This window comes from Coregonus lavaretus (assembly GCF_964263955.1).
Source record: "Coregonus lavaretus genome assembly, chromosome: 22".
Taxonomy (NCBI): Eukaryota; Metazoa; Chordata; class Actinopteri; order Salmoniformes; family Salmonidae; genus Coregonus; species Coregonus lavaretus.
The window spans coordinates 13,589,440-13,606,272 of record NC_140009.1 but is presented as its reverse complement, the minus strand read 5'-3'; the positions used below and the strand labels follow the sequence as shown (position 1 = coordinate 13,606,272).

General features: G+C 43.7%; 1 protein-coding gene across 1 annotated transcript in view; it reads right to left on the bottom strand.

Annotated features, from left to right (window-relative positions):
* The window catches only part of LOC311150285 (membrane-associated guanylate kinase, WW and PDZ domain-containing protein 1-like), a 176,801-nt gene extending 162,670 nt beyond the window's left edge, over positions 1-14,131 (bottom strand). The window contains exon 1 of the mRNA XM_084187670.1: positions 13,269-14,131. Coding sequence (XP_084043796.1) covers positions 13,269-13,566 — 298 coding nt within the window. The 5' untranslated portion in view covers positions 13,567-14,131. The remainder of the gene's footprint in view (positions 1-13,268) is intronic.
* Positions 14,132-16,833: the final 2,702 nt, after the last annotated feature.

Genomic DNA, 16,833 nt, shown 5'->3' with positions numbered 1-16,833 from the left:
CCTCTCAGGGGACATACACGTAGGTTGTACTTAATCAAAACTGACAAAGTCTTCATAGTTAAGCAAATATGAGTAGGGCTTCACATGCATTCCCAGACCAGTACATCATAGCAGACATCTCTGGCTGGGGAGATTTGCATGTCTATTAATGAATAAGTGTACAGTATGAAATTACAGTGAGCTACAAAAGTATTGGGACAGTGACAAGTTTGTTGTTTTGGCTCTGTACTCCAGCACTTTGGATTTGAAATGATACAATGAAAATGAGGTTAAAGTGCATACTGTCAGCTTTAATTTGAGGGTATTTACATTACTTTTTGTACATAGTAGCCCCCCACCCCCATTTTAGGGGACCAGAAATATTGGGAAGAATGAACTTATATGTGTATTAAAGTAGTCCAAAGTTTAGTATTTGATCCCGCATTTGCTGTTTGTTGTAAAATGGGGTGACTATGTACAAAAAGTGCTGTCATTTAAAAACGGTACACCCGATATGGATGTACATACCCTCAAATTGTATCATTTCAAATCCAAAGTGCTGGAGTGCAGAGCTCAAACAATGTCCCAGTACTTTTGTAGCTCACTGTATATGAGGTTTTAAAGTTCCTACTAGTACAAAGCTGTCTTGTTTTTCAATAACTGTAATTGCTGAATTATGTACAAAACTTTGGCAGCTGCGTCTAGAGGCAAGGTGATTCTAGAAGTGGTGCTATTGCTTTTTATCTTGTGATATAAAACTTCAGAGTCACAATGCAAATCTGCGAGAGCCCAGTGACCGGAGCAAACGCATCGTGTGAGTAGAATGGCATTTCCAACAAGGCTTCCAAGTCTGGGCTGTGTTGTGCATGAGTCCGCGAGCACGTGCATGTGTTTGTGCATGCCTGCGCATGTCTAAGAGTTGGAACAGCATGAATGAAGTGGCAGTTTTTGGAAAACCGGGCCAGGCAGGCAGGCGAGCGGGCTGATTAGATGATTCAGTAGAGCGTACCAGGAGCCTCCCAGTCCCACTCCCCAGGAATGTCTGGCATTCCTCCCTCCCTGCAGGAGGTCCTGATCCCCCTGGCCATCTGTGGAGCAGGGCTCAGGCTGGGGTTGCTTGGGATGGGGGTGGAGCTGCTGTGGCTGCTGTGGCTGCTGTGGCTGCTGGGGCAGCTGTGGCTGCTGGGGCTGGAGCTCCGGGTGACCAGGCCCCACTGACAGCCAGCCAGCCTGGGAGATAGAGGAGGGACACCTGGCTGATGAAAGAGGAACCAACCACCAAGAGTATAGGTCACTGTCAACCCCAGGGTGAGGAGGGAAGGAGGGAGGCCCTGTCAGTTCAGTTAGTGGTGGGCAGTGGTGGAAAAAGTATCCAATTGTCATACTTGAGTAAAAGTAAAGATACCTTAATAGAAAATGACTCAAGTAAAAGTGAAAGTCACCCAGTAAAATACTACTTGAGTAAAAGTCTAAAAGTATTTGGTTTCAAATATACTTCAACTAAAATAAAGTAAATGGGCCGAATACAACAGGTGTTGCTTACTTACAAGCCCTTAACCAACAATGCAGTTCAAGAAATAGAGTTAAGAAAATATTTGCTAAATAAAATAAAGTAAAAAATTAAATAAAGTATCAAAAGTAAATGTAATTGCTAAAATATGCTTAAGTATCAAAAGTAAAAGTAAAAGTTTAAATAATTGCAAATTACTTAAATAAAACAAACCAGATGACACTATTTGTATGCATAGCCAGGGGCACACTCCAACACTCAGACATCATTTACAAATGGAGCATGTGTGTTTAGTGAGTCTGCCAGATCTCTTGACAAGATCATGAATTGGACCATTTTCCGGTCCTGCTACGCATTCAAAATGTAACAAGTACAGTTGAAGTTGGAAGTTTAAATACACCTAGGTTGGAGTCATTAAAACTCGTTTTTTCAACCACTCCACAAATTTCTTGTTAACAAACTACAGTTTTGGCAAGTCGGTTAGGACATCTACTTTGTGCATGACACAAGTAATTTTCCCAACAATTGTTTACAGACAGATTATTTCACTTATAATTCACTGTATCACAATTCCAGTGGGTCAGAAGTTTACATAAACTAATTTAACTGTGCCTTTAAACAGCTTGGAAAATTCCAGAAAATGATGTCATGGCTTTAGAAGCTTCTGATAGGCTAATTGACATAATTTGAGTCAATTGGAGGTGTACCTGTAGATGTATTTCAAGGCCTACCTTCAAACTCAGTGCCTTTTTGCTTGACATCATGGGAAAATCAAAAGAAATCAGCCAAGACCTCAGAAAAAAGTCTGGTTCATCCTTGGGAGCAATTTCCAAACACCTGAAGGTACCACGTCCATCTGTACAAACAATAGTACGCAAGTATAAACACCATGGGACCACGCAGCCATCATACCGCTCAGGAAGGAGATGTGTTCTGTGTCCTAGAGATGAACGTACTTTGGTGCGAAAAGTGCAAATCAATCCCAGAACAACAGCAAAGGACCTTGTGAAGATGCTGGAGGAAACAGGTACAAAAGTAGCTATATCCACAGTAAAACAAGTCCTATATTGACATAACCTGAAAGGACGCTCAGCAAGGAAGAAGTCACTGCTCCAAAACCGCCATGAAAAAGCCAGACTATGGTTTGCAACTGCACATGGGGACAAAGATCGTACTTTTTGGAGAAATGTCCTCTGGTCTGATGAAACAAAAATATAACTGTTTAGCCATAACGACCATCGTTATGTTTGGAGGAAAAAGAGGGTTGCTTGCAAGCCGAAGAACACCATCCCAACCGTGAAGCTCGGGGGTGGCAGCATCATGCTGTGGGGGTGCTTTGCTGCAGGAAGGACTGGTGCACTTCACAAAATAGATGGCATCATGAGGAAGGAAGATTATGTGGATATATTGAAGCAACATCTCAAGACATCAGTCAGGAAGTTAAAGGAAGAGTTAAAGGAAGAGTGGCGCAGTGGTCTAAGGCACTGCATCGCAGTGCTAGCTGTGCCACTAGAGATCCTGGTTCGAATCCAGGCTCTGTCGTAGCCGGCCGCAACCGGGAGACCAATGGGGCGGCGCACAATTGGCCCAGCGTCGTCCAGGGTAGGGGAGGGAATGGCCGGCAGGGAGGTAGCTCAGTTGGTAGAGCATGGTGTTTGCAACGCCAGGGTTGTGGGTTCGATTCCCACGGGGGGCCAGTATGAAAAAATTAAAATGTATGCACTAACTGTAAGTCGCTCTGGATAAGAGCGTCTGCTAAATGACGTAAATGTAAATGTAAATGTAAAGCTTGGTCGCAAATGGGTCTTCCAAATGGACAATGACCCCAAGCATACTTCCAAAGTTGTGGCAAAATGGCTTAAGGACAACAAAGTCAAGGTATTGGAGTGGCCATCACAAAGCCCTGACCTCAATCCTATAGAAAATCTGTGGGCAGAACTGAAAAAGTTTGTGCGAGCAAGGAGGCCTACAAACCTGACTCAGTTACACCAGCTCTGTCAGGAGGAATGGGCCAAAATTCACCCAACTTATTGTGGGAAGCTTGTGGAAGGCTACCCGAAACGTTTGACCCAAGTTAAACAATTTAAAGGCAATGGTATGTAAACTTCTGACCCACTGGGAATGTGATGAAAGAAATAAAAGCTGAAATAAATAATTCTCTCTACTATTATTTTGACATTTCACATTCTTAAAATAAAGTGGTGATCCTAACTGACCTAAGACAGGGAATTTTTACTAGGATTAAATGTCAGGAATTGTGAAAAACTGAGTTTAAAAGTATTTGGCTAAGGTGTATGTAAACTTTCGACTTCAACTGTACTTTTGGGTGTCAGGGAAAATGTATGTAGTAGAAAGTACATTATTTTCTTTAGGAATGTAGTGAAGTAAAAGTAAACGTTGTCCAAAATATAAATAGTAAAGTACACATACCACAAAAAACTACTTAAGTAGTACTTTAAAGTTTTTTTCCTAAAGTACTTTACACCACTGGTGGTGGGTGGGGTAGATGGGATTCCTGGAATGAGTTGAAAAACAAGGTAATCTGTTTTTGGCTGTTTATGTTCATAAAGTGCTAACTCATTTGAGATCAAAGATAGAGATAATGTTACAACATCATCAAGGTCTTCGCCAGGAGTCCAAGGACCAATTGACTGTCCTTAGTAACAGGTAGTAACATTACTAACAAGCTGAGTATTTCAATCATCAATCATGCGTGGCAACTTGACACAAACAGCAATGCACCCTAGTTTTGCTATGTAAAAATACAGACATCTGTTAGGCCAGGGGTTCCCAAACTTTTTCACTCAGGCCCCCTTTCCAGCATTGGGGAACATCTCCACCACCCTGTGCGCGTGCACACTCCACATCTATTTCTATGTGCACAAGCACTGTTCATGACACAAACTGTTCACACCCCCCTTGTTGGCGGTGAGAAAATGTTGGCAGGTTTAAAGCTTATTTCCTCCAATTCTACACATTTTGTCATGGGGTGCAGAGAACATTTTGCAGTTTTAAAGCTCATTTTCTTGCAATTCTATATGTCTAATGTCTATTCATGTGATATTTGAGTGACTCAAACATTACAACAAAATCTATGGGCTAAAAAACGTTAGCTGACATGGGCTAGTTGATCTGGACATTTCTGACAAGTTATAAATAGCTCTCTAAGGTATGCAATGACTGACATGACAAGAGGAAAATGGCGCCGGAGAAGATGGCTGCCATTTTACAGCCCTCTAACCAATTGTACTATTATGAGTGTTTTTTCGCGTTATTTGTAATTTATTCTGTACATAATGTTTCTGCCATCGTCTTTTATAACCAAAAAGAGCTTCTGAATATCAGGACAGCGATTACTCACCTCGTATTGGACGAAGATTTTTTCTTCAACGAGTCGGACGTGAAGGATATCCTACAGACACCCGACAAGGCCCAAATCCCTGTCATTCGCAGGAGAAAGAGACGGAGATATTGTGGACGTAGGTCGGGGTGCCTTGTAAGGATCCGACGGCGAGCGAGTAAACTGCCTCTTCCATCAGTCCTATTAGCCAATGTTCAATCATTTGAAAATAAATTAGATGACCTAATATTACGGTTATCCTACCAATGGGACATTAAAAACTGTAATATCTTATGTTTCACCGAGACGTGGCTGAACGACGACATGGACAACATGCAGCTGATGGGATATACGCTACGTCGGCAGGATAAAACGGCTGACTCTGGTAAGACAAGGGGCGGCGGTCTGTGTATATTTGTAAACAACAGCTGATGCACAAAACCAAATACTAAGGAAGTCTCGAGGTTTTGCTCGCCTGAGGTAGAGTATCTTATGATAAGCTGTAGACCACACTATTTACCAAGAGAGTTTTCATCTATATTTTTCATAGCTGTCTATTTACCACCACAAACCAATGCTGGAATTAAGATTGCACTCAATGAGCTGTATAAGGCCATAACTAAACAGGAAAATGCTCATCCAGAGGCAGCGCTCCTATGCAGGGAAACTTTAATCCGTTCTACCTAATTTCTACCAGCATGTTAAATGTGCAACCAGAGGGAAAAAAAACTCTAGACCACCTTTACTCCACACACAGAGACGCATACAAAGCTCTCCCTCGCCTTCCATTTGTCAAATCTGACCATAACTCTATCCTACTGATTCCTGCTTATAAGCAAAAACTAAAGCAGGAAGCACCAGTGACTCGGTTCATAAAAAAGTGGTCAGATGACGCAGATGCTAAGTTACAGGACTGTTTTGCTAGCACAGACTGGAACATGTTCCGGGATTCTTCAGATAGCATTAAGGAGTACGCCACATCAGTCACTGGCTTCATCAATAAGTGCATCGATGACGTCGTCCCCACAGTGACTGTATGTACATACCCCAACCAGAAGCCATGGATTACAGGCAACATCCGCACTGAGCTAAAGGGTAGAGCTGCCGCTTTCAAGGAGCGGGACTCTAACCGGGAAATCCCGCTATGCCCTCCGACGAACCATCAAAAAGGCAAAGAGTCAATACAGGACTAATATTGAATCGTACTACACCAGCTCTGACGCTGGTCGGATGTGGCAGGGCTTGAAAACTATTACAGGCTACAAAGGGAAGCACAGCCGCGAGCTGCCCAGTGACACAAGCCTACCAGACGAGCTAAACCACTTCTATGCTCGCTTCGAGGCAAGCAACACTGAAGCATGCATGAGAGCACCAGCTGTTCCGGATGACTATGTGATCACGATCTCCGTAGCCGATGTGAGTAAGACTTTTAAGCAGGTCAACATTCACAAGGCCGCAGGGCCAGATGGATTACCAGGACGTGTACTCCGAGCATGTGCTGACCAACTGGCAAGTGTCTTCACTGACATTTTCAACATGTCCCTGACTGAGTCTGTAACACCAACATGTTTCAAGCAGACCACCATAGTCCCAGTGCCCAAGGACACTAAGATAACCTGCCTAAATGACTACCGACCCGTAGTACTGACGTCTGTAGCCATGAAGTGCTTTGAAAGGCTGGTCATGGCTCACCTCAACACCATTATCCCAGAAACCCTAGACCCACTCCAATTTGCATATCGCCCCAACAGATCCACAGATGATGCAATCTCTATTGCACTCCACACTGCCCTTTCCCACCTGGACAAGAGGAACACCTACGTGAGAATGCTATTCATTGACTACAGCTCAGCGTTCAACACCATAGTGCCCTCTAAGCTCATCACTAAGCTAAGGATCCTGGGACTAAACACCTCCCTCTGCAACTGGATCCTGGACTTCCTGACGGGCCGCCCCCTGGTGGTAAGGGTAGATAACAACACATCTGCCACGCTGATCCTCAACACGGGGGGCCCTCAGGGGTGCATGCACAGTCCCCTCCTGTACTCACTGTTCACCCATGACTGCATGGCCAGGCACGACTCCAACACCATCATTAAATTTGCAGACGACACAACAGTGGTAGGCCTGATCACCGACAACGATGAGACAGCCTACAGGGAGGAGGAAAGAGACCTGGCTGTGTGGTGCCAGGATAACAACCTCTCCCTCAACGTGACCAAGACAAAGGAGATGATTGTGGACTACAGGAAAAAACAAGAGGACATAGCACACCCCCATTCTCATCGACGGGGCTGTAGTGGAACAGGTTGAGAGCTTCAAGTTCCTTGGTGTCCACATCACCAATGAACTATCATGGTCCAAACACACCAAGACAGTTGTGAAGAGGGCACGACAAGACCTATTCCCCCTCAGGAGACTGAAAACATTTGGCATGGGTCCTCAGATCCTCAAAAAGTTATACAGCTGCACCATCGAGAGCATCCTGACTGGTTGCATCACCGCCTGGTATGGCAACTCCTCGGCCTCCGACCGCCAAGCACTACAGAGGGTAATGCGTACGGCCCAGTACATCACTGGGGCCAAGCTTCCTGCCATCCAGGACCTCTATACCAGGCGGTGTCAAAATTGTCAAAGACTCCAGCCACCCTAGTCATAGACTGTTCTCTCTGCTACCGCACGGCAAGCGGTACCGGAGCGCCAAGTCTTGGTCCAAAAGGCTTCTCAACAGCTTCTACCCCCAAGCCATAAGACTCCTGAACAGCTAATCATGGCTACCCGGACTACTTGCACTGCCCTCTCCACCCCCACCCCATCTTTTTACGCTGCTGCTACTCTGTTAATTATTTATGCATAGTCACTTTAACTCTACCCACATGTACATATTACCTCAACTACCTCAACTAGCCGGTGCCCCTGCACATTGACTCTGCACCGGTATTCCCCTGTATATAGCCTCCCTACTGTTATTTTATTTTACTTCTGCTCTTTTTTTCTCAACACGTTTTTGTTGTTTTATTTTACATTTTTTATTAAAAAATAAATGCATTGTTGGTTAAGGGCTGTAAGTAAGCATTTCACAGGAATGTCTACACCTGTTGTATTCGGCGCATGTGGCAAATACATTTTTATCTGATTTGATTTGATGCACTACCCAATTTCGAAATTGCACCTTGTGCATTCTTACTATTACAACGTTCAAGAGTAAGTTGAAAGCTGGAATGAGTTCCTTACAACAACAAAAAAATGGTGGGGGGGAGCCACTGTTTGGGAACCACTGTGTTAGGCTACAAGTGAAAAGACAACACTGATGAAAGCCTCTCACCTGGGAGTTGACTATGACTAACAGATGGTAGATAAGAGCTGTGCAGGCAGGTCAAAGTCCTCATATCTGCTGGTCAGTTTGGATTACTGAACAACACAGTGAATCACTGTCTATGTACATTAGAGGTAGGCTACAGGAATACTGTGAAATGTCAGAAACACCACTGACTTTCTTTTGAGTTTCTACAGCCACAGTTTCAGTTATATTGAGATGAAGGTATTATAACTGAAATGACGACGTGAAATTAATCACACTGCAATGAAGAGTAGCGTGTAATGAATACTCAGGGAGAAAAAGGTGTAGATACACGCGCAGGGCGCGGCAGGTGTTTATTACGCCTTCGCAGAAGGCAGGAATCGTGGTCACAGGCAGGCAATAGTCATACACAGGTAGGCAAACAGGCAGGAGAATCAAAACTAGGACTGAAGGCTGTAACTGGTTCTCACAAACGAGCTAGGAAAAGGCATAGTATAGTCAAAACGAACAATACCTCACAAGGCACAAACAGAAAGAACTGAACTAAATAAGGAGCTGATGAGACCAGGTGAGTAACTAACACAGGTGAAATCAATGAACAAAAATGAAAGACAGGGCTACGTTCAAGAACACAAAGAAACAGGGCTACGTTCAAGAACACAAGGTGAACTGAGAAAATAAATACAGAACCTTACATAGTGTGCAACTTTGTCTATGTTGCATAAGGTCACAGAAGTTGAACTCAGAAAATTGAAAGTTGCTGCAGTATGCACAGTCAGTTTCACCAAACTGGTATTAATCGCTAATCCTTAGCTTAGTTAGTGTGAATGAGTCTATGTAATGAGTGCACTGGGTACACCAGCTATGGTTTCTCACTCGCTTGTTTCTGTGTAATAGGCATTTTTGTTGCATATGTTTGTTTGCAGAGAACATTAATGACCTAGCCAAGAGTATGAATGTGGCAATAATTTCCCACAATGGGGATAGGGATTAATACTAATGGATACATATACAGTGGGGAGAACAAGTATTTGATACACTGCCGATTTTGCAGGTTTTCCTACTTACAAAGCATGTAGAGGTCTGTAATTTTTATCATAGGTACACTTCAACTGTGAGAGACGGAATCTAAAACAAAAATCCAGAAAATCACATTGTATGATTTTTAAGTAATTAATTTGCATTTTATTGCATGACATAAGTATTTGATACATCAGAAAAGCAGAACTTAATATTTGGTACAGAAACCTTTGTTTGCAATTACAGAGATCATACGTTTTCTGTAGGTCTTGACCAGGTTTGCACACACTGCAGCAGGGATTTTGGCCCACTCCTCCATACAGACCTTCTCCAGATCCGTCAGGTTTCTGGGCTGTCGCTGGGCAATACGGACTTTCAGCTCCCTCCAAAGATTTTCTATTGGGTTCAGGTCTGGAGACTGGCTAGGCCACTCCAGGACCTTGAGATGCTTCTTACGGAGCCACTCCTTAGTTGCCCTGGCTGTGTGTTTCGGGTCGTTGTCATGCTGGAAGACCCAGCCACGACCCATCTTCAATGCTCTTACTAAGGGAAGGAGGTTGTTGGCCAAGACCTCGCGATACATGGCCCCATCCATCCTCCCCTCAATACGGTGCAGTCGTCCTGTCCCCTTTGCAGAAAAGCATCCCCAAAGAATGATGTTTCCACCTCCATGCTTCACGGTTGGGATGGTGTTCTTGGGATTGTACTCATCCTTCTTCTTCCTCCAAACACGGCGAGTGGAGTTTAGACCAAAAAGCTCTATTTTTGTCTCATCAGACCACATGACCTTCTCCCATTCCTCCTCTGGATCATCCAGATGGTCATTGGCAAACTTCAGACGGGCCTAGAAATGCGCTGGCTTGAGCAGGGGGACCTTGCGTGCGCTGCAGGATTTTAATCCATGACGGCGTAATGTGTTACTAATGGTTTTCTTTGAGACTGTGGTCCCAGCTCTCTTCAGGTCATTGACCAGGTCCTGCCGTGTAGTTCTGGGCTGATCCCTCACCTTCCTCATGATCATTGATGCCCCACGAGGTGGGATCTTGCATGGAGCCCCAGACTGAGGGTGATTGACCGTCATCTTGAACTTCTTCCATTTTCTAATAATTGCACCAACAGTTGTTGCCTTCTCACCAAGCTGCTTGCCTATTGTCCTGTAGCCCATCCCAGCCTTGTGCAGGTCTACAATTTTATCCCTGATGTCCTTACACAGCTCTCTGGTCTTGGCCATTGTGGAGAGGTTGGAGTCTGTTTGGTTGAGTGTGTGGACAGGTGTCTTTTATACAGGTAACGAGTTCAAACAGGTGCAGTTAATACAGGTAATGAGTGGAGAACAGGAGGGCTTCTTAAAGAAAACTAACAGGTCTGTGAGAGCCGGAATTCTTACTGGTTGGTAGGTGATCAAATACTTATGTCATGCAATAAAATGCAAATTAATTACTTAAAAATCATACAATGTGATTTTCTGGATTTCCGTCTCTCACAGTTGAAGTGTACCTATGATAAAAATTACAGACCTCTAAATGCTTTGTAAGTAGGAAAACCTGCAAAATCGGCAGTGTATCAAATACCTGTTCTCCCCACTGTACATGACTGAGCACAGTACTTTCTCCACAGCCTTTAATTCATGCCCTATTGTACTATTATTTGAATTGGGCCAAGCATAATTCCTGAGCTAGCAGATACATTACAAACTCAAGGGACAGGCCCACACACACACACAGTAATTGAGTCATACCACAGGAATCTCCCTACAATCCTTCACCTTATCCACAGGAAACCACTATTCCAAATGAAAAGAAAGACTTGAAATATGGGGACAGGGGACTTGCCACTGCATTCCTCTGTGAACCTAAGCCTACCTGTAGCTGTAGGTACCAAAGGGCCTTCAGTACTCCACACAAGGACACTGATAGAGATTCTACCTTCTCAGGTGATCTGGGTGCAGTAACAGGATCCATAGCCACCTGGGAAGGGAGAGATCCGATCCCTTCCCCCACTGTTTGTCACCTGGTCTGAGTATGAGAGTGCATGGCGTGCCCTACTCCTATGGACCATGTTGGGCCTGGTTCTGCATGGGAACCCAACAGGTTAAAGCACAATGGAGGTCTTATTGGTTGCCCAGGTGTAGAGACTGAATATGCTCCCTTCTCATTAGAGTCAAGGGGAATTTGCTGACTCATGCGTGAAGCCGCTGGCAAAGGCACGGAGGCTCTGAGATCTCCTTCACATTACAGCTTAGCGTTTTGTTTACTCTGTCTGGGGTCTCTAGGTTTGACATGTAAACAAACATTATGCAGCAATGTTGAGCATCAATTAACATGCTGGTTTATTTGACTACAAAGTTATTTTAAACATTAACTAATTGGCTCTTTCTGGCAATATAGTCTCAGTTGTTATGTAAAATAAATAAGCTATCCCAACCCATGCTCTGCAAACACAGGACAAGGACAAGCTGGGCCCTTCCCTAGCATGAAAGGGGCCAAGCCTTTATGACAGGGCACAGCCTTTACCATGGATACACTACTCATACACTACATCAGAGAGGTGGTAAACAGTGAAACTAACTTGTTATATGACACAGTTCATGATTTTCCAAGAGAAGCGCTCTTAGAAAAGGGTCGAACAACTGTGTGTGTGTGTGTATGTGTGTGTGTGTGTGTGTGTGTGTGTGTGTGTGTGTGTGTGTAAACCAGCATGACCAAAGTAATGACAGACAGAATGGTGGTAGTCTTGTGTGTGTGGTAAAACATACCACATACGTCTCAAACGGCATACTACAGTACTTCCACTGACAGGGTGAATCTGGACTTTTGGTGTTGACTCAACATAGTGCTCCCCAGAGCCATGCGTGCTGCTCCCAAACTACCCAACACATCCTGACATGAATGACAACAACAACACACAACATGAAGGCATGCAATGAAAAGTGAAATGTCAAAAAGCAGAAGTACAATGCAAATTACCCTTTTACTCTCTCCTTCTCTATTCTCTCCCTATGTCTCTCTCTCTCTCTCTCTCTCTCGCTCCCTCTCTTCTCACTCTCTCTCCCTCTCTACTCTCTCCGTCTCTCTCTCTCACTCTCTCTCTCTTCTCACTCCCTCTCTCTCCCTCTCCCTCTCCCTCCCCCTCTCCTTCTCTCTCTCTCTCTCTCTCTCTCTCTCTCTCACTCTCTCTCTCTCTCTCTCTCTCTCAGACAGATGTGCAGCAAATCATGGGCAATGGGTGAAGCTCATCTAAGTCCCAGAGAGCTTCCAGAAATAACCCAGTCAGACGGCCCGCCTGTGAGTGGTGTCTTTCCAAATTAGCACTACATCTTTCTGCATTAGCCACACTTTGCTATGGGAGCACAACAACACACTATTCTCTTACACAACACTGCTCTCTTCCACTGACTGTAAGTGAGATGGAGTTAAATTGGCATGAGAATAAAAGAGCGAACTGTAAGATGTAAGATGTCAATTCTGGTTAAGGAAAGCTGGAAAAATTTGGACTTTTTAAACTCTGAGGAGTTAGAGGGTGCATAACTTGGAAAATGTGGAGAGTGGTTGTGTGTAGTGACTGGGCTACACTAGCTTCTCCAGCCAATGTGAGAGGCCTAATCTCTGACCCTTGGTAGCTTTAGCTCTCCTTGCCGGGCCAGCCACAGACAAACAAAAGCTGGATGACTGCCACAGCAGCTTCATGTCAAGCAGTGATCCTGTGCTCCTGAAAACAAGGTGACCAGAGAGTGTCACATTCTGCTGGCCTACTTTACATGGCTGACTGGTCTGTTTCTGTTTTCCCCATGGTTTAATCAGACTCAGATCACTTGTCAGTAATAAAAGCATTCTCCTCTGGGCTCTTTCTCTCCTTTGACTATATAGTGTGTGTGTGTGTGTGTGTGTGTGTGTGTGTGTGTGTGTGTGTGTGTGTGTGTGTGTGTGTGTGTGTGTGTGTGTGTGTGTGTGTGTGTGTGTGCAAGAGAGAGGCTTTTCAGAACAAGGTCCCCATCCCATCATTGAATAGATTAACAAACGTTTTGTGCACATAATATTAAATCCATAATAAGTCGAATAGCTGAACCATAGGTGTGCTTGTCTATGTGTTATATAATTACTTTCAAGTAGAACAATTACCTTGTCGGACAGTTTTCAACCTGACAGGACCGTTGCAACGATTCATCACAATCAAGACGTCATAGAGGGGCAATCCAGACACCGACAGACCCTCAACTTCCAGCAGTAACTCCCCCTTAGACAGTTGTCCGTTTTTATAAACCAATACATCCTCTCTAACTTCCCCGAGGTATGGAAACTCTCCGTTCTCCGCGCCGCCACGCAGCTCCACATTCAGCTCCCCGCGAGCATCCCGACTCACCGCGCACTCGGTAACTTTGGTGATCCAGTGGTTTTTCTTCTGGATTACTTTTGACATGATGATAAGGATCCAGCCGAAAACCGTTAGTCCCACCGGATGATAAAAAAAACAGGTGACACATAACACATAGTGGTTTTCGAAACACAGAAAACTTTCGGTTGTTTGAACGTGACTCCAGGTTGGATCATTTTCGTTCTTCTTTTAAACTAAGGCATAATGTTCCTCTTGCGCAGCTCTTGCGCATCCCATTCCCGTATTAGGATCAAATACTCAGATGTTGTTGTTGGCTTCCTATCTTTAATAACATGCATGCTATCTTGATCCCAGGAGTTGATCAAATCCGATCTCTAGATTGTCCGCTTTACTTTCACTAATAATAATAATAATAATATATATTAGCATACGCCAAGACCCCGCATATGTCTAATCTACTGCCACAGTACTTTTGACCCCCATTTATTATTCAAGAATACCCTCTCAGAAACAGTTACTTTTACCTGGCCTGTGAGTTGAGAAAGCTGTTCACACAGCCTTCTGCGCCTTTAAGCAGGTAGCGTAACAATAATTATTCACCTTATTTTGTTCCTGCGATCAGGTTCTGCTGATAGTAAAGGGAATGCATGCGTCCTGCCAGTCTTGACTGGAGCGCACTGGAGAAGGGAAATCCTGAATGCACCTATTACAGGGTCCTAATGCTCCACCCACATATATGCACACACGTATTTCTGCCCTGTAAACCGGATTACAGCCGTCCACAGTGGTTATAATCCCCCTCAAAACAAGCCTGAACAGTGCATGAGTCTAATGACCTGCGAAACTAAAAGGTAGGTTCTATTAATAAATCCTCAAACCTTTCTATTTGTACATGAAACCTTTGAAGTTTGAACTCCTTGACTGTTTCACATCAGTTTGGTCTACTTTAAACTCCTTACCGGTTAAAAACAAGGATGAGGGAGGAAGAGCTCTCTCATGGCCCACATGTTAGCCCCCCTTTATTAATCTGGAGATGTCATCCAGTGTAAATCAGGGGTCACCTCATCCATCTCTTTACACTTGTACTCCCACACAGGATTAGGGGCACATGCCTTGTAATGCCTTGGTGTTAAATCCTCAAGAAAAGCCCTAACAAACTACTAAAACATTTACATGTCTGCCACAAGCACAAAAACGTGTACATGTCTGCCATAGCCATAATGTAACCATATTGTCCAAAGTACACTTATTATGACACGGAGTTAGGCCTGAATGTTATTCATATAAACTTTGAAAATATATTGGTACAATGGTATACACATTAGTCTACATAATTAGGCTACCTATTGACCTTTGACCTCATGACCTTACTTAGGCCTACTGGTTTCCAAGGGATTCTAGGAAACATACACCTCTACTTAACATATTGTAGCTCATTCTGGGGTATCCCAAACTGGGGCTCAAAGCTGGGTCCAGGAACTGTCAAGCTAACACCTTAAAGGTGCACTATGCAGAAATTGCTCCTCCATTTCCTGGTTGCAAAAATTATAATAGTTTGCCTAATTTCAGTTAATGTAACAAAACAAACAAGTATAGTGTAGAGAATTATTGTACCATCTAAATCGCTGTGAAATATATGTTCCATAACCCAAAATATTGTATTTTCAGCTGTTTCAAGTCGGTGTTCAAAACCGAAAGGAAAGAAGCAAAAACTAAACGGGAAGCATAGAAGTAGCATACATAGAACAGATATACTCCTTCTTAGACCTACTTTCAATGAGAATGACAGATCTATAACTCACATTTCTATGTGAATTTGTCGAGTCGCCCAAAAAGTTACATATTGCAGCTTTAACCGTTACTCCAAGAGGGTCGAACCTCTTGACGAGGTCGCTAGATGTTGGGTTAAGGTCACTACAATATCATACTTTGGAATGGGCCCTCAGATCCTCAAAAAGTTATACAGCTACATCATTGTGAGGATTTTGACTGGCTACATCACCGCTTGGTATGGCAACTGCTTGGCACTACAGAAGGTAGTGTGTACGGCCCAGTACATCACTGGGGCCGAGCTCCCTGCCATCCAGGACCTCCATACCAGGCGTTGTCAGAGAAAGCCCCTAAAAATTGCCAAAGACACCAGCTACCCAAGTCATAGACTGTTCTCTCTGCTACCGCATGGTGAGTCTGGAACCAACAGGACAGATCAGCTTCCACGCCCAAGCCATAAGACTGCTAAATAGTTAGACCGGGTAGCTATTTGGTTAACTATTTAACTATCTGCATTGACCCTTTTCATCACATATGCTGCTACTGTTTTATTATCTATTCTGTTGCCTAGTCACTTTATTCCTACCTATATGTACATATCTACCTCAATGACCTCGTACCCCTGCATATTGACTCAGTACTGGTCCCCGTGTATATAGCCAAGTTATCATTACACATTGTGTATTATTACTTTTATTTTTACCTGTTTTACTTTTCTAGTATTTCTCAATTTTCTTTCTCTCTGCACTGTTGGGAAGGGCCTGTAAGTAAGCATTTCACTGTTAGTCTACACCTGTTGTTTCCGAAGCATGTGACAAATACAATTTGATTTGATTTGATTTGGGTAGGTAGGTTCTTTGAAGTAGCCTTCAAAGTAGGTTACAAGAGAACACCTGTTGATTTATCAGGAGAATACCAGCTGAATCATAACTGTTGAGTTAAAGCCATAACAATATCTTTGAAACAAGGTAGCCACAAATTCATTAAACAGCTATCAGCATTATTATTCTTTACAAATGGTATGGAGTCACAGTATGTTTGCAAGGGCAAAGCAGTATCTTGGCACAAGGTACAGTACTGTACTGTAGCTGGGATCAGGTGGGATGCGCACACTGCTCTCCATGGGAAAAGCTCCCTCTCGTTTGTGCCTGTACAGACAGCAGTGACTCACCCCACCATACCACAGGCTGTGAGAGTAGTGGCCTGCATAGTGTTGCATGGAAAGCAGCTTTCCATCCCATTTCATCTCCTCATTGAGTGCCTGGGAGCGTGCATGGTGACTTGACAAACTCACCTTTGCTTTTATCACTCATGCCTGAAATTATGTTCTGTGTAAGAGCCTCTGCTATCTTTTTAAGCAGTCTAACTTGGGTTTATGTCTCGTGAACCCTTACCTTATTAGGACAGGAGGAAATGTGTTCCTTTACTTTGTTGTTATTTAGACTAAAATGTCATTTTATGTGCATCCAGTGTAGGGTAGTGGGGTTGGTGGGGGTAATAGGTTTCATTGGGGATTCTAAGATGTTTGTACTCAGTGATTAACATCCCTAAGTTGATATTTAATTAGAAAGAGAAACCCTT